Source organism: Cygnus olor, chromosome 5 (assembly GCF_009769625.2).
Source record: "Cygnus olor isolate bCygOlo1 chromosome 5, bCygOlo1.pri.v2, whole genome shotgun sequence".
Lineage (NCBI taxonomy): Eukaryota > Metazoa > Chordata > Aves > Anseriformes > Anatidae > Cygnus > Cygnus olor.
The window spans coordinates 16,478,322-16,497,085 of record NC_049173.1 but is presented as its reverse complement, the minus strand read 5'-3'; the positions used below and the strand labels follow the sequence as shown (position 1 = coordinate 16,497,085).

At 44.9% G+C, this 18,764-nt stretch overlaps 1 protein-coding gene across 3 annotated transcripts in view; it reads right to left on the bottom strand.

The window, feature by feature from the left end:
- Positions 1–18,764, bottom strand: part of ITPK1 (inositol-tetrakisphosphate 1-kinase) — a 137,450-nt gene that overhangs the window by 98,243 nt on the left and 20,443 nt on the right. For 2 of the 3 annotated variants that reach the window (XM_040557241.1, XM_040557240.1), the window contains exon 3: positions 5,880–5,904. The exons of the other annotated variant lie outside the window; for it this stretch is intronic. In XM_040557241.1, the coding sequence (XP_040413175.1) occupies positions 5,880–5,904 (25 nt within the window). The remainder of the gene's footprint in view (positions 1–5,879; positions 5,905–18,764) is intronic. 3 annotated transcript variants of the gene reach the window in all.

The following is an 18,764-nucleotide window of genomic DNA, read 5'->3' as shown; positions in this document are numbered from 1 at the left end:
AAGTTTAGAAACTTTATGGCTTAATGTCTTTACGTACCATTATTGGCACATCATTCAATCCCGTGACACGAGTATGTTTATCTCATTTAACTGTAAAGCACCAGAAGAGCAAACAAGCATACAATACAATGGATTTCCAGCTGCAAGTATCTCAGGTCACAGCTAAGATCAAAGAAGTAATTTCTGCAGAAGCTGGGAAAGGAAGTCGACAATGTATAACAAAAGCCTTCCCCAAACTCCACGGGTCTTCCAGAGTCTGCTGGAAGCTCAGAACTACCAGCACCCTCACTGAAGACTGAAGAAGGTGGGCATACAGATAGCCTCTTTTACTGCTCTGATGATACACTATATGAAGCTTTCGCCTGAAGCATGCAAACCTTAGCTATGGTAGAAACCAGTCATTTCTCCCAAGGGAACATCACTGTTCCTGTGGAACAAAACCCCAGGATTGAGGGCAAGGTTAAAGTTACCATCACAGGAATAAGTTTGTAGCTCTGCGTGTGCAGAAGAACCAAATGATTTCACCCCCCAAACTGATGAAGGATTGTCATTCGGCTGAGAGAGGACATCTCGGCTTTAGGACCCTTGGACCTGTATCAAATCAACTCCTCATCCTTCCCACTCCAAGAAGAAAGATGTCTGAAGAAAAAGGTTAAAAGAGCTACATGCACATTTATACTTCAACATTCGCTTTGCAGTTTCAGCAAGCCGCAAACGTGACATATTGGTTTTAAAATAGGCATTTCCTGAGTTACACATTCCATCTGCCCTGGTTTGATACCATATCATAACACCTGCATCCAGAGAGACAAATAATCCTATTGTTTAATGCAGCCTAAAATTAAAGCTTATTCTTAGCTGGCCCATGGGCACCACTGCAGTAACCCTGATTAATAAAAGCAATATCTAACTGCCATTTTGTGCCAGGACTGGCCTGTATGCTGCAAGGTATTTGTAGTCAAAAGGAGGCAAATACAGGATTTTATTCCCAAGCATAAGAATCAGCATTTCCTTCAGGGTCTTATTTTTATCCAAACTGTTTCTTGGGAATGGATTTGTGAAGCTTTACAGTTCACTGAAGTATCCGGGAAGACACGTTGTGATGGCTGAGAGAGTGCTATGCACAGCAATCTTCAGAAATCACCAGCGTCCATTAATACTCCAGTTTTCCTTTACAAACCCATCTTATTCTGCATCTTTCCCTCTAAGTTATCTGAAAGCAACTTAAATGGCATCCCAGTACATGGGATACTATCTCCATTAGAAAAAGGAGGCAGAATTTCTAAGGGAGTTGCCCAAAGTGCCTGCAGTAAGCGACAAAGCGAGACACCTCCCCACTGCAATCTTAGTCCCTTTATACTCAGCAAAACCTTTGGCAGAGCTCCCAAAGTGACTGGATTTCCACCCAGGACATCCCAACCCCCAGCCTTTAGCTTTGTTAGGCATCACTACCTCATCATGACATACCAAGGAGACAGGAGAAGACAAAGGGGCTGGGCAGAGCTGGCTCCATGGGCCAAAGCAGTACAAGCTCAAACCTGAAAGGTATTCATTGCGGATTTCTAAGTCTTAGTAATGTTTTCACTCACCAAGAAATTGCTGCAAGTGACTCCAGAGCCCACACCTCACTCAGAGCCAGCTGGACGCAGAGTCAAAAGAAAGCAATCAAACCAGTCAGTAAGAGGCTGCACACCTCTGAGCCACAAAAAATTTCCTCACAGATCTGTCATTCACTCCCCAGGAATAAAATAAGGATCTAACTGCATTTTGATTGACTGGCTTACTTGGTCTAATTTTTAAGAATAAGTGCTTTTTTATTTAATCTGCTTAATCCACATCCTGGAAGCGTTCTGCTGTTTTCTCTTCCATCCCTGCCCCAGCAGATGTGTATTTGTTCTTCCCCGCTGGACCAGAAAGGAGCATGCCGTACCTCACTGACCAGTCTGCTGATGCAATACACAGCGGCGTGCCAAAAACATCGCTCCCTGCGCTGGAACCCGCGCTTTGCTCCTGCTGGGCAGGGCTGCTCCTTAGGTACCAGGAGGGTCTCCTGTAGAATGATCTCCCCTACTGGGAAGGATCAGAGACAGGATTCACCTGGGGATTTGGCTTTCCACAGTCCTGCTGTTTTCAAGGGATGAAGCTGAAATTTTCGTTCATCACTACAATTTTTTTTTTTTTTTTTGGAAGACCCCACTCTGAGGCATCCAAACACATGCCGTAGCACAGAAGCTAAGCGGTATCACTGTCTTCAAGACTTTAATCAGCAGCCCCCCTCCTACAAGCACATGCAAAGTACCTACACCATCCAGACTGGGCAGGGTTGGAGGGCTTTTGTAGCATCACTTCCAAAACTGCATTTAAGGCAAAGCTGACTGCCATATTGAGGAGAACATGGACTGGAGTAACGGGCTGGCATGCACGTAAAAATAAACTGTCTTCTCCATGTACTGGAGAGCCAGCTCTCCAACATCTCAATAAACCTGCTTGCTTTGGAAGCTTTCCAGTCACATCTTTCTGCCCATGCTGTTGGATATGTGTTTTATAAGCTCCCTTCTCCCAGCTAGAACACCGCTGTTCCAAGCTTATTCCATTAATACTGCGTATGAAAATAAACCTACCCGCATTTCTAGAAAACAACTGTTCCCTGGCAACAATTAGTGGAAACTGTTCTCTTTGGTATTCCACTTTGATTGAAGATTTAGGAAAGGGGGAGGGGACCCTTAATTCTTCTTCGCTGTCTTCAGTAAAACACAGAGCTCAGGGGACAGTTTTCTTCTTAAAAATAAAAGATTTCCAAATATCTCAATTCCCAGAGACCTGGGGGGAAAAAAAAAGGAAACCAAAAAAGCAGCCTAGACCATTGTAACTACTACAATCAGCTGTTCCACACTGAAAAACATGTTGTCCTCCATATCCCATTGCTATTAAAAAATGCGCAGCTTGAAATACAATGACTAATCCCACTTTTATAGCCAACTGACTAGAAAGAACATCTCTCTAAGATAAAAGAGAGCATTAGTGCTCATTAAAACCAAAAATACCCATGGAAAATAGGAAATCTTAACTATTTTAATATTTAAAAAAAGTGCGCTAGAGCTCTAGGAAAATTTGGGTGTGGAAGTGCCTGAAAGGCCTTTGAAGTCGCGAGAAGTACGAAGGCTCCACACTTTGTCACACGAAGACTGAACTGGCAATTTGTCAGAAGCCAAAGGGCTGCAGCTAATTATTCTGGATTTGCATAGCTTGTGAAACAAAAATAAATGCATGTCCCCATCAGAGGTACTTGTGATGATTTCCACTTCACTGCACATGTTTTCAATCTTACACTCTCCAAACTAAGCCAAACAGATTTTTCTCCTGAAAAACAAGGTATATGGAGATGTTCTTTCTTTTCCTCGCCAGTGGACAAAGTCATAAGAAACAGAACGCTTTACTGGCTAAAGAAGAACTGACAATTTGCAATTCTGAATTTGCCCCCACGGTAATTTGGAAGGCTGAAACTGAACAAAACCAAGCTTTTTTAATAAAAGTTCAAAACCAGCTTTATGGTTTAGAAACGACGCAAATCCCATCTTTGCTAAATTCCGTCAATAGAAAATAAATTTTATTTATTTATTTCTGTTAATGCCTCATTAGACAATCACTGCATAACTTTAGAAGTAGCCTCTCCCTTGAAGTAGCCTCTCCTCTCTCCTCTCTTCTTCCTTGAGGGTAGAAACTATTAAGAATTGTTTCTGTTGAAGCACTTACTGACCCACTGCCCACCCAGTGGCCACAGGTGCTTTGGGCACAAGTCACTGTGCAGCGCATCCCCATCCCAGGCCACCAGCTCAAGCCACTCCAGCTAGCAGCTGCAAAGGGCTGGAGGAGTCAGCAAGAAAACTGAGGGGATGACAGGGAACACCTGAGGTTCTGAGAGATCCCCACACGTCCCCAGGGATCCGCGGCCGTTCCCTGTGCCGTGCAGCTGTGCCAGCACGGTGCCCAGAACGCCACTGGGGCTGGCACAGCACCAGCTCTCCTGCAGAGCTTGGACACATCCCAGTCCATCATGCTACCTGGAAGCCAGTAACTGAACCTTACCTCTCAACTCACTACTTCTAACTGGAAAGCATGCCTGCATCCAGAAAAAAAAGAGGTGAACTTATGTGAAGAGGAAAACAGATAAACAGCCTGTGTACTGTTGTGTTTTGAGTTACTTGTCTTTTGCTGGGCACAAGAGCTGGCTTCCCTCAAGACAGCTCACAACAGGGTAAGTTCCCTAAAGGAGAAGAAGGGGAAAACAAATGAAAAACTCTGCTGCTCAACACAGGTAAACAACATTTCCTCTATTAAGAAAACTTTGTCCAGCAGATTGGCACCAAGACATCCCCCAACCAGAAGCAGGGCTAGCGGAATGGATGGGCGAGGTGACACAAAGCTTTCCAGTAATGCTGGGTGGGAAAAGAGCATGCTTCTGAGACATCCCTTGCTCACTACAAGTACACGCATCGGGACATATTAAGCAACACATGTGCTGGGCAAGTCATGATTGCACGTGGCCATTCATCCTGTTCTAGCAGAGCAGCAGGCATCGGTGTTCCAGGTGTGCCTCTGGGGCACAAATTCCTGGTATAGGTTAGTCTGGCATCTCAGCTATGCTGGGAAATTTGAAACCATGAAGTATGTCTACACAAGTCCTGTCTAGTTCTGTCCAAGTGTTTCGCAAAACGCTCTTCGAATAAAGAAATGACTAGCCATTAAGCTACACAAACATGAGAAAAAAGCACTTGTGCATCCTACATACATTGATATAGTGAAGAGTAACTGAAGCAACATGTTGAAGGACAGCAACTTCAGCCCAACAGATAAAATGGAATTTGTTCTCCGCTCAGCTAATCAGAGTATCATTGAATTCATCTCATACAGCCACCTTGCTGCTTAAGTGTACACAGCAGGCACTAGGCACATAAAACAAATGCAGACAGTGGATTGGAAAGCACTGGGCTATTATTGAAGTAATAGTGTATCACAGAATGACACAAATATAGGCTAGCTTTCTCCCCATGCTGCTTGTGAAGCTGTGCTTTGCACATGCTGGTTGTATTTATCAACCTGGGGAGGCTGTATCAGAACTGATAAAAGAAGCTGCTCCTTAGCTCTGAGCAATAGGAGGTACAAGTAAGGAAGATGCTGCTGTAGTGGTGAAAGGCTGCTGGAAATACGGCTAAATCCAGCCAGTAAAGTATGTGCCTTCCTTCCTTGTAATATCACGCAGCTCTCAGATAACCACACACCAGGTAAGCACCAGGAAGAGTGAAATCTATGATACATGGCTCTTCTAAGGATACAAAATAGGCCAGAAGGAAAGAGCATTTCTCCCCCTTTGATCTTCCAGGGCTACAGTTCTCTAAGGTATTATTCACAGCAACACAGCTGTCACGGTAACATAATTCCTTTTGCAAGTTGGCATCATCACTTAAGTACCATCTCAAGTGAATACAACCATTCAGAACTGGGAAACACAAAACGTAGCCAACACCTGAACTTAACAGTACATGGGCTAAAGTCCCACAGCAGTTCAGTGTCACTTCTCTGTGCCCTGGGTTGCAAGAACTTGCCTTCTGCCACAGCTTTGTTTCAAAGAACAGCTCCTACTTCTGATAGGCCTGACCATCCTTAAGAGCAGTAAGCACAGACTAACATCACCTCATCAACCATTAGCTTTTCCTCATTAACAAAGATGGGAAAGGCCCACTTCATCTCCACTTTGGATACCTGTTTGCTTACGACTAGATAAATTCAACACACGCCACAAAAGGGAATCCACTGTTTCCAAAAACAGTGTTCATAGCAGAGAAGTGAATGAAAAAAAAATGAATATAGTTTTTACTCACCTGTACCACTTCTACTCCTCTTTTCCTGAAAAAGAAAGAAAAAAAGGAGTGGTTATTATTGGAAACGTGGGAAAGATGTAACAAACAGTAATGGAAAAACATTGCTTCACGCTAAAACGCAAACAATAAACATCGGTACCCGATTCAAATTCGGGCGAGCACTTCCCTGGTGCCATTCCCTGCCTAGGAAGCACCTCGGCAGCTTCTGAGCCGTGGCCCCGGAGGGACGCAGGACACGTGCTAAGCAGCTGCCCTGCTGGGAATGCTACAGCTGCCTGCAGGGCAGAGGTGGGCACTGGGTGCTGCGAGGGAGGGAGCACCTCGATTTTAGTCGTACATCGAAACGCTGAGGGCTGCAATTAGTAGAGCCACCTCAGGCAAATCTGTAGACGTGGCTCATCTACTCTGCCAGCATGAGAATCGAGATTCAGGTGCATGCAGCCCAGCAACGCTCAGTCACTGCATCTGACAAGTTATCAAGGAAAACAAGCCACTTCTGCTTTAGTCTGGAGAAGAGTACTGAATCTCTGGCACAGAGCCCAGCCGTTCCTACGCCAGGCCACTTTCCCACTATATGCAGGCTATTTAAATATATTATAACCTTTTCACTTTAAAGACGTAGGGAATTTAATTTAAGAATGAAAAGCCTCAGCGAGGACATGACTGGAATCTCTTCCTCGTTCCCACTAATCCCATATGTGAAAGTCAAAGACCCTTTTGGGGCAGGCCGCAGAGCAGTGCTGCCTGCCTCTGTCTGCAGCACCCGTCTATCTAAGGGCGCCTGTGTTGTCGTCCCCAGTCGCAACTGCTGCACACTGCTGAATACACAATGGTTCCTCCAGTTTTCTGTCCAATACAGTAAGTCTTTCTTTTGGAAAGCCATTACAAAGCTGCCCAAAGGGACAGGCAATCCATCAGCATCCACGACACAAATTGCTCCCTTCTTACACTTCACAAGCCCGAAGTTTCTCTGGCCGAGAAGCAGCATGCATGCACTGCACAACCGCAACAGAGCTCATCCTTCCTCAGCAAGGAAATTAAAAAGAAAATGAAACCAAGCACCTCTTACAGAGAATTTCAAAGCCCTCTTACAGATAACAGCAGCCCATAACTGGTGGACGATTGATATGTTGCCATTACAGCATGGGAAGCATTGCCACAGAACGTCACCTGAGGCTAGCCAGATGCATTCCAACTGTGTTTTGAGAAGAAAAAAAAGACTCTTGCAGAGAAAGAGTTAATAGCCAAATTGTTGAAACAATGACTTTCACACAGCTAAGCAAGATAAACAAGAAATATGAGGTAGGAAGTGCTTTTTTGTAAATCAGTGCAGCAGCCCACTCAGAAGCATTCCAAGTAGTATAAGCTAAGACTTAAAATAACAAAACGAGCTACATTTTTGCTGTGTCTGCCCTGGAGTAAACAGAACAACTCCAAACTACCATTAAAATACGCCAGGCTTCAGAAAGGGCTGCTCCAGAGCTCCTTGAAGGATAGAGCTTGATGGGAAAGGCTGCATTTTTTGCCATGCATGCATACACACTGAATAAGCTTTGTCCTACTTTGAAGAAGAAAAATCCTTGCAAGCTGGCTGCCAGAGCCACTTGAGAAAGAATTGCTCTAAAGGTTTTCTACAATGCCCCCAAAATGGACTTTGCAAATTTACTGGGATTTACTGAAACTGACTGTGCTGCACCAGCAGAAGGCAGAAGCCAGCCTAGGGTTTTCGTTTACGCTAGCACAGGAGCAGTAAGAGGAGAGGCGCCGGGTGCTGGGTATGCCATCAGACATGCTTAAACAGCTACGGGAAGAAGGAGGTGATTAGCGAGGTTGGCTTGCAGTGCTGGGTCTTCCTCTTTCTCACTAGTGGGATTTCCCCTCTAATTCGAAACATTAAGTATTAAAAGTTCTAAACCCAGGAGACAAGAAACCATAGAAGCATACATATTTTGAGGATTAGTTAATTTGGGAAAAGTCCTCTACCAAAATAGCTTTTTTTGTAGCACACAACACGTGTTGAGCACGCAGCACCACATAACCACACCAATTGCCCCACATCCCAGGCAAAAGGGCTTGGGCCTGGCACAGGAAGCAGGCTGGTCCCACACACACAAACTCCAGGACCCCGTAAAATTAACGGGCAGAAGAAAGCAGACTGCAGGCCACAGGCGATGGACAGGCCAACAAGGGGCCGTCCATGAGGGACACATGGCGGCGCTGAGGTGACTGCCGAGCTAACTGCTGGGGGAGGCTGCAGCGAGGGGCACAGGAATGCGCCCAAGGCAGGCACGAGGCCTGACCCAAAGGTGCTGTCCCCTGGCACCGTGACCACTGCTTGTCGCTGCTCTGTCCGTGGGCCTTCCTTCCATCCCTCCACGTAGCCTGACACCCAGCCACTTCCTTCCCAAAGAAAGGCTCCGACTCCCTGCTCGCCCAGCCGCCTCATGGTGGTGGCAACCCACAGCAGGCCCGTTTTTCTGAGGGGCCTCAAAGACGGATCCTCGCTTGCCGTATTTCCCTCCTCCTTCCGAAGAGGCAGCAAAACTGCGTCAAAGCGAGACCGTTGCCTGCGTTCCTTGAGCAGATGTTTGAGAACTGGTCAGTTCTCCACAAGGCTCCCAGAGGTCACTGTTCTGGGGAGGCACTGCATTCCAAAGAACATCTAGGCAGGAATCGTACACTGCAATCATCAGCCCAAGGGGAAGAAAAATATTTAAGCAAATGTTAGAGAACCTCTGGGGAAAAAGAGAAGGAAAAAAGTGGTTGAAAGTGGTAAAACCAAACACTTAATAGCAAAGCTTCGATGCCTTCAACTGGCACAGTACACCTAAACCTACGGGGACTTACCCAGAGGCAGCACAAACTTCTGACTAGTGCTTCCAGTGTACACTTACTTCAGGACAAAGCTCTCGTTTAATCATACAATACAACATTTAAAGGAAAAACAGACACGTATAAATTACCCGCAACACTGAATAAAACCCAGAAGCTTGTTACGATTGATTAGTTGTATACCTGAAGCCAGTGGACAACTCTACCGGATAATGCAAGCCTCACCACGTGCAACAGTGATTAAAATCAATACCATGCCGGTTGACTTCACGTTTAAGCCTGGATGACCTATGGATTTAGGAAAGCGTTCAATGTCAAGTTACTATGAGCCCATGAACTGTTTTTTATCACAGTCTCAAACTATGCAGAATAGCTTTGGTTGCTTGCTTGCTTTAACGTCCAAAGCAAACAGCTTGGACTAATTCCCCATGGCATCTAGGACCCGAACGTTATAGAGAATGACAGCTACAAAGGGAAAATGATGCTCAGGTCATACATTACAGCCATGGTTCAATTAAGTAGCATATTTTTGCTGTCTGGTCTGAGTGATGGATTGAGAAATACCAAACAATTTACAATTTGAAAAGTAAAAAGCAATCATGATATCTGTTCTAACAGCCTAAGAAGTTATTAATGCACGCAGTGAAGTTCATTTTCTCATATATGAGAATTTTTCACCTCCAGATGCACACATTTAAAAAAATAGCAAATAATAATATATTGCTTTGACATAAAACATAAAAAGCATTTTTCCAGAAAAGCCGTATATTGGCTTCAAAGGGAGTTGCATAAATATTAATGAATCGGAGAAAAAACCTGCAGCCGCTATGGCTTTCTACCACGCTGAAATTATCAAACACAGGAAGACACCATGCAAACGATACCAAAGCAAAGTGCGAAAACCAGCAAACGCCAGCCATCCACAGCCTCTCAGACATCCTGTTCCTCTTCCAGGCACAAAGGCGAGCTCAGATAGTCTGCACCAGGTTCGCCAGCGGCAGAGTACCCCGCACTTCTCTCAGTGGAGATCTGCCAGGATCCTTGCTTTTATTATTTCTCAGGACTGCCCACTAGAGATGCAAGCAACCAGCAACCCCAGCTCACACTGAAGTTAACTGGAGGCACCTGAAATACTACTAGATACAGCTGTAACAGGGGCAATTTTTTTGTTGTTGTTCTCAACCTATTAAGCAGGGGATTAATTAGAGGTAATTTTGCCAACTTAAATCCAACTATTCATACCTTTCAGTAAGCATTTTCTCTTCTTTGGTCAGTATTTTTGAAAGATTTATGACTGAAATGGGTGAGAAGCTGGCATTTGGAGTGGGATGTGTGTGGGGGGAAATCCTCAGCTTCCTCTGTCTCTCCATAAAGCATCACAGATCCAAAGGAGAAGGGCAGTAAAGTACAGTCAGGTAGCAACAGATAATGCAGTACAGGAGAGAAGAAGTCTCATTTAGAGTTTTAAGTGCTCATTAAATGGGCTGAAGAAAGGAGGCTTCTGGTTGTCTCACAGGACTTTTTAAGCACAAAAATCACGGAGGGTAGCCACATTTGTGTATTTCATTTCACCCTTGTTTTTATAAATAGGGAACAGTCCTTGCAATAGGAGCCCCCGTAGATCAGAGACTACGGCACTGTAAGTGATTTTCACACTGCCATCCCCTTCACACGACATTTGGTAGAGCCATCTGATCTTCTCTACATCTTGAAAGCATTATATTATCCCATTTACAGCTATAAAAGTGCTCCTTAGAGGGCCGCATCAGAACACAGGGCCAGGAAACAGACCAGAAAATCGGAGAGCGTTTTGGTAGAGCAGGCAGCAGCATCACTCGGGCATTTACCTGAGGCACCACAATGCTTCCACACACCTCAACTTCCCACCACAACGCAGGCAAACATTCACCGGCACCTCAGAGCAAAGAGCCAGCTGAAAGCCCACTAACCCATTATGCTGCCAGACCAAAGACAAACTGAAGCATCCAACATCACGACTTCAGAGGTTCAAGCTGCAGGGAGGAGGAAGCCACAAAAGCAACCAGACACTTCAAACAGTAACTAGAGGAAATAGTATTCAGTGACTAAGGGCAGTTTAAGTTTCAGTAATGGGTTAAGGAAACACAACAGGGTTACTACTTTCAGCATTAAAGAACAGGCATTGCAGAAATAAAATCTGTAAGTACCAAGTCATAAAAGCCATCAAGTCATTAACTACAAACTTAAAAGGGTCTGCTTTCGTCTGTTTAAACTGGACATTCAAGACACGTCAGTGGTGCTGACCTCTGCAGGACATTCTTCCTGAAACTAGTGACCCCAAGGTCTGGGAGCCCATACTCACTGTTTTCCCAGCAGGGACACAAAGCCACTGTCTTTTAAGAAAAAAAGAAATTGAGGAGCCATCGTGGGAAGAAGGAATGATTAACAGCTGCACAGAAAAATGATTAAAGACAATGAGCTATTCATCCTGCCAGACATTCAAAGACATATTTAGTACCTGATGGCAATTATGAGCAATTATGCAGGGGTTAGCCTTCAACCACAGGCACACAACACCAGCGGGACCTTCAGACATTAGCAGATCCAGTTTCCAGCTATGGCAGCCAGCCACACCACGTGCTGTCTTTATAAACTTATTAAAAATCATCTTCAAACCAAGCTGCCTTGGCACTGTATCTTCCATTACGGGATATAATTCCCCCAAAGGTCAGAGTCCTTCAGATTTGCATGCTAAACTGTTCCAGCCCCATCCTTTGGCTTTGATAAACCGCTTGCCTCCTTAAGCACTGCAAAGGGCATGCACGTCCTCCCTGTGCCAAGCTCCCTTTGTCTCTCCGTGACCCCAATCGCCCTACTGTTAATATGACCCTGTGCAAAAAGCAAACATATGACCCATCCCTTTCAAAAGCCTTTCTAAGGTCACGAGGCACCGGTGATGGCTGAAAGACACCTGAGAAGGGGCAGCACAGTCACAAGGCAGAGGAGCCTATTGCTGCTGGGGACAGATACATTTATCTTTTACATGTATTTTAAACTCTTACTGTAGAAGCTATCACAGGCTTCTAGAAACAGACATTTCCAAACAAAATGAGCGATAACCTCGCACAAAAGGGTTTATAAATATGAAAAATACTTAATATTGCATATTTGCTCTCCAGTGCCATAATAAGTTCAATTAGCTGTTACACTGGGGCAGAAGTTTTCTGCATGCATTGATAAAACTTGGTACTATAACCAAGTACTATAACCATAAAACTGAAGAGTAGATTTTATTGTCCGAAATCAAGCTTCTAAAAATTTACATTTTGTATTGTTCTTAGCGAGCCTCCTCTGATATTAGTTTAAGCCAGCAGTCACAAATTACTAGCTTCTTGTTCCCTTGTATCACAAAGTCATTAGCCAGCAAGAAAGATCCTAAAAGTTCCTTCTCCATTGTCACTGGAGCCCTGGAAATCAAGTACGCAGATTTTCTTCACTGAGAGAATCTTCACACAACTTGGGAAAGAAGGGCAGTCCTCTCATTGATGACGAGGTGCATTAGTTAGCCGATGGGTAATTTGTTTACCTCTGAATTTCCAGATGTTGCCAAAATACAGGAAAACCTATTTCCAATTTCTTAACAGCTATTATACTGACATAGGAAGGCAAACATTACTGTCTCCTCGCTCTGCTAGCACCAAATTGGAATGCAAGGAAGCTAAAGCCATACTGAAAGGTTTGCCACGGAAAGGCTCCCACACTGAAGCTGAATGGAAAACTCAGGCTGACTTGAAGTTTTCACCAGCATCGTGGCTGGTAATGCCAGAACTGCTCTAGGCTGATAGCTAGCGCCAGGGGGTCCTGCCAATTCTCACCTGCACCAGCTGAGTTTTAATAAGCAGATGAGTTTTCAGTTTTCCAGATGACAACCTAAGTGGAATCCTAAGAGGAATTCATCTATAGTAGTTAATTCCACAAGCCCACGCCAGTACTCAAAGCAATGCCTCCACATCCCAAACAGCACAGAGCATTAAACTGCTCTCTCACCGGCTGCTCGCAGAAACCTGTTTCATCACCTTTTTCATTACAAGCAAAAGCACACTCCACGCGCTCAAAAAGCGCAACGTAACGGGAAGCCGCTGTGCGAAGCGGGATTAAAAAGGATTGACAGAACAATGCTGTTTCAAAAAGTGAACAAGTTGGGACGGTCACACACTGTATGGACACAAACTGTAACATGGAACAAAGAGCGCTAAATTTAAAGAAACACTCAGCAACCCTGCTGGCAATTAACTGTGGATGCTTACTCTTAGGAAATATCCCGAAGCTCCTGTGCCTACAGCTAACACGTTTCTCATGCTGAAGCTCCCAAAAGTCAGTCCTTCTAACTTTATGCTCAGACATCTCTCAAACAAAACTAGCAAAAAGCATTAGTGAAATGCCTGCTCTCTTCGACTGAGATACCATCAAATCTCAAGTCAGCTGAAGTACAACTCCTCCAAACTCTACCGTAACTATGTTGGCCCTGCATTGCTTCCGAGCAGTACCACTCTCGAACAAAACAGCTTTACCAGTAAATCCTTGAACGGCATCAGACGAGCTGATCGAGCCTTCTGCCTGCCTCCTTTCAAAGGCCACATCTTTTGCAACAGGAACTGAGAATTAACAAGAGCTGGCGCAATGCACGGGGAGTTGAACCAAGGCCCTTCAGCCTACCTACCTATGAAACTGTCCAGAAACCAGAGCCTCGCCCACCTTTAAACGCCACAGCTGAGGCGCTCCGAGCCAGCTTACTGCAGCAGCGCGCAGCTCAGTACAGACTGAAGCTCTCGCCTGAGGACGCGGCCAGCTTCTGCCTTCTGCAGCCCACACTGCTTCTCTCACTGCCAAAGTCTCCTGAGCCGGCCAGTTAAAAGCTGCCTCACGGGGATCTTCTTGTACTACAGAAAAGAGCTAGACTGAGGTGTAGGTCCATTCCGACTGGCAAAGGAAAACAGGATGAGAAGGGCAGAGAAGAACACACGTTTTTGTTCCAGCACAGGTAAGGCTGTCAAAGTGAGGGGGGAAAAAGCTCCACCCCACGTTTGTGAAGGCCCTTCTTCTGGAAGGCCAGCAAAATCATGGTGCTCATACAGATTTCTATCTAGACAGAGAGCAGCTCTCAGAAATAAAAGATTTAAGGCGGATGCAAGCAAGTCTTCATTTATTCTGGAGCTTCCTTTAGGCTCCTGCCTCTCCATTCATTATGGCCCAACATAAAATTACTTACTTTTCAATATAGTCTTTAATTTTTAACTCGTGTACACCATGGCTTGTAAAACCTGCATGCATATTTTATAAGCAGCTTTCTCTCACAACTGTAACAACCGCCAACGTCTCCTTATTAAAGCAGCTGCCTCTCGTGTCTCGGTTAACAGATACACTCAGGGCTCCTGGCGCTCCTATAAGGTGAGAGGAGGTTTACAGAGACAGCACGCATTTCTCCTTTCATGTAGACAATACAGAATCATGATGTGTATTAAGACGCCCAGGAAGTCGTTTCATTAGTGATTTTAAACTTAAGAGCATATGTATCTGCATTTACCTGTAAACCTAACTATCCGTATATCTCACTATATCGAGAGAGAGCGAGAGCGTTTCAGATTAAATATTGACGTCATGCCCTACATATAAACCTTCCCAATGCCTCCCTGTTCTATTTGAACAGGGAATTCACACTGAAGAAATGCAACACATCTGGTAAGCTAACCTAAAATGGGCATAGCTCTGCGGACGGCAGCTGTCTTTTTTTGGAAGGGGAAAGAGAACAGAAGAGAAAGACAGACAAAGTGAACTGGGCTGGTCTCTCAAGGTCACACAACAATTGTGATTGCCCCATCTGTCAGCCTACAGTAAGCAGACTTCCTGAAAGCATTTGGCAATTGCCCCCTGAGAACCTGACCCTTTTGGGGCTTTTCTCAGCTCTAGGCACCTGCTGCAGTCATCTTTAACAATCTTCTTGCTGGAGCCTGCCCACAGCTACCTGACAAAAGCACCCAGGAAAGCAAACTCTATTAGGAGCACTCATTTACTAGAGCTGTTATCCATGTTTTGTCCTACCTAGATCAGAATCCCTCTGGGCAGTGCATCTGTAAAGCACCCACCAAACTTTCATTTAGAAGTGGCTTTTATTCCACCACCCCCGAAACCAAATGCTCGACTTCCACTGCAGCTTCCCAAGCCGCTGGCAAACAGCCTTGAATAAACCTTTTAGGAGTTTTACATAGGCCAGACACCCACTGAGACGTCCATGAGAAACGTGTAATACACTTTTTTTTCCCCCACTTCTTGGATCTCTGGAAGAGACTGGGCATTTCTTGGCAGAAATCAGAGACTTCTTTAAGCTCAGCACCTTGCCATGCAAAAAGGAGTTTATTCATTTCCAGCCAGGCTTCAAGTAAGATATATAGGTGTCTGGGGCTTTTTCCTCCATGCAAAGCTTCGTTACACAAACAAGAGAAAGTTAACACAAGACAGTTAACATGTCTGCTCACTACAGAAACCTGATTGCAACTTTTTCCTTTTTTTTGCATAAAGGATGGCCCTAACGTTTCAGCACAGAGCAAGTCAGACACCAAGTCTCCCTCAAGCGTCGTTAGCTCTGAGAGTATTTGTGATTTCTTGTCTCCAGCACTCACCAAGTGACCACTGTTTGCATACACAAGAACAAATTTTCCTCTTCATGTATGGAACCAGAGTAAGTAATTTACTCAGACGTAACCAACAACAAGAGTCCGTGCGGACAGCTCACTGCGGCCAGCTACACGCAGCGCCAGAGCTACCAGTCTGGTGTTTCATCAGGTTAAAAGGACATCCATGGAAAGGGTTTGCAGGAAACAATTAATGCAGGAGAGATTCCTAGAAATCTTTCCTCCCCAAACTCTGCACCAGTTCAGGCTCACATAACTCATCCAGCCAGTTCCTGTTTTGTTTGCTCCCTTTGAGAAGCATTTCATGCTTCAGCCTTTAGTTTGGGGCCTTTCTGAATGCAGCTACTATTTTAAAGAGGACTGTTTCTTTAGGCCAAAATTAATGGCTGGCTAAAAAGCTTTTCCATCAGCCCAGTTTCATCTGAAACTGGGTTTCACGCTTATTTCGCTATTCATCATCCCACCCTGTCCTATCCCCCCCAACACTGACATGAACCATGTCAACAGCACACAGAAAAGCAACTGCATGTGAGAAGTGCCCCTCTGCTGCCTTGTCTCCTATTTGAGGAGAAAAAGGTGTCCAGCAGAAAATTCGTTGTACAAATTAAAAGTGAACTGGATTGCTTCTCTCCGTTTGAACGGATTCAGATGACAGTACCAATAACGGGAAACTCCCTCCCCTGCAACCTACTCCTCTGCTTGAGTTTACATCAACATAGATCAAAAAATGATTTTACTTTATTTGGAAGCTTCATTAGAGAGGCTTGCAATAAAATGAAAGCTTGGCTTCCAACAAGCCATGGCCGTACTGTTTCAAAACATCCTGCTTATTGACATGCGGCCAACTTCCCCGAGAAGAAACAGGATAGAGCATTTGACAGAGCCACAGTGAATCATCTTGGTGATCTACACAAATTAGACACGATCCTGGAAATCAAATAAAACGCAAGCTACATGAACTTAGCATTGAGAAAGGATCTGAACTGGGAGACAATAAGTTAAGGAATTATTTCTATTATATGGCGTGCAGAATAATACTAATAGCTGATGAGACCATTAGAGGGAGGAAAAAAAACGCCTTACCAAAAGGTTCAGATAAGAGAACAGGGTTTTCTGCTAGTCTCACTAGACAGGGCTGCAGTTTGAGGAGTTGGAAATACAGCATACGAACAACATATTGCTGCCAACCTTATAATATCAAGTCAACGTAGGTCAAGAAGATTCATAGGAATACACCAAAAGATTTTGGCAGTGAGGAATGTAGGATCCCTATGTGTAGGATCAGCCAAAGTCAGAGAGAACAAACTTGAAGCTGGAACAGAGATGAGGCAGCAAAACAAAGTCTCCATCACTCAGGATAGTTTCTGTACCTGTAAAGGGCAAAACAGCGTCTCCAAGAAGTCTCCACCCTGGCTGGAGAAAATTCCTTGCCCTAGATGTTATCTGTAGGTTCATGCCTGGTGCGCCCACTTTGTAAGTCACAGAGGACAGCTACTGCCTGGTTTTTGGTTTTGATCCAAGCCGTTACTCAAAATGCACATCCCTCGTAACGCAAAAATGAATGACAGAGCCAAAGTTCTTCAGCACAAATCCTGATGGCTTACAGGAAGTTTAGAGCAGCCCATCTTGTCAAACCAAGCGGTTTTTCCCAGTCAGCTTCAACCTTCTGCCAGCACCACTTTGCCCAACCTTCAGTGCCCTTCCTTGGGCTCAGACACCCAGCCCGTGCCACGCTGTCCCCCACACCTCTGATCTTCTACAGCACTTCTTGCTGCTAATCTCTCTCAGGCAGACACACACGCACAGCGCCCTAATTAATCCTGCCCTTGCTTTTTCGTAACTTATCCTAGACAGCAGCTGTCACACCCACCATTTCCCCCAGTGACCAAGCTGAGGTGTTCTAAGACTGCAGCTTTCCCAGATCTGGCCCAGGGCACGCAGGAGGTGCTGCACAACCCCAGAACACCATCACCTTTTCTAGCCAGACTTCATCACTGCCCAGATTTGGCTCTGCTGGGAGCTCTGTCGCACTGCACAGCCAGGAACGAGGCAATGTCTTAGGCCTCTCCACATTTTCTAGAAGCTGCCTCGACAAGCAGAACCATGCAGGAGCTCTGTTACTCATACTTTCGTTCTCCCTCTCAGAGAAAGAGCCCGAGGCCAGCAGTTCAGCTGCATCCTTCACACATCTCCCTTTATGGAGCTCCCTGGGTTCCCTGGTACCTGCCTCTCCCCACTGCAACACTCATGCCATCAGCATGCCGATGAGTTCAAGATAATCGGAATCCCTCTTCAAGCCAAAAAATAAATAAATATTTTTTTTAAATTCCATTTCTATTCTAGCCTACCAAATTACCGCTGTCCTTACCATTGCTAGGGAGGCGGACGCCATCAGCTGATGCAGCCTTTGAGTAGGAGCTGCAGAGGCAGACACAAAGGCGCAGTGAGAGCTAGCTGCTTTCCTCTGGTTATTTTTGTCCAGCTCCGCCCCGAAACTCACTCTTCAATCCCAATAATTGGCAGCAACTAATTAGAAGGAAAAATGCAAGTCGCTGATTAAATGTTTGATTAAGTGTTGATTACATGTTTGATTAAACAGGATCACAGAACAAATTTCCCTTGGACAAGCGTACTCATTTTCTGTTGCTCACTTCTTTTGTTTGCAGACATGAGATAAGGGACTCCTGAGATGATGCTGTACCACACACTGGGATTTCAAGCCTATAGGTGACCGCACAGCACAGGGCAAGGAGAAAGCGATGATTCCTCCGCTGTTGCAGGTTGGTTTCATCATCGGGTGCACGTGGTTAACTGCCCGTGTTCTCTTTTCTGGGCTTGGACATTTGACCAGGGTGTCATACACAGGATCCAGCTCAGATATTGCCAGAATTATTTCGCGGGTTAACTGGAGATACAATTAGCACAGAAGAGAGGGATTTGTAGAAATGTCACAGCTTTCAAATTGCTGCAATTCCAAAATACGTACAAGGACTTGAAGAATTATACTTAGGGGGAAAAGTCCACATTACATATCATCTTCAGCTGCTGTTGAAAACTCTGGACGTCTTAGACTAGTCCTCGAAAAACAACAACCACTGAGGAAAGTGATTTTCATTTATCCCATTTGCCGTCGCTTAGACAAGATAGCAAGTAACAGTCAATGAGAATGACTGAACCACGTAATAAGATTAGGATTTTCTATACAGACAAATACACACACGTACCTCTCAATCTCTTAGTACATAAATACACCATTTGCTCAGAAGGTTTGCAGGAATTCTTGTTCGTGACGGCAACAGAAAATTCTTGCTTGAACATCTGCTTTTACACCCCACCAGCACATACATCTACCTGCAGCAGCAGGATTTCTCACTGCAAGAAGCCG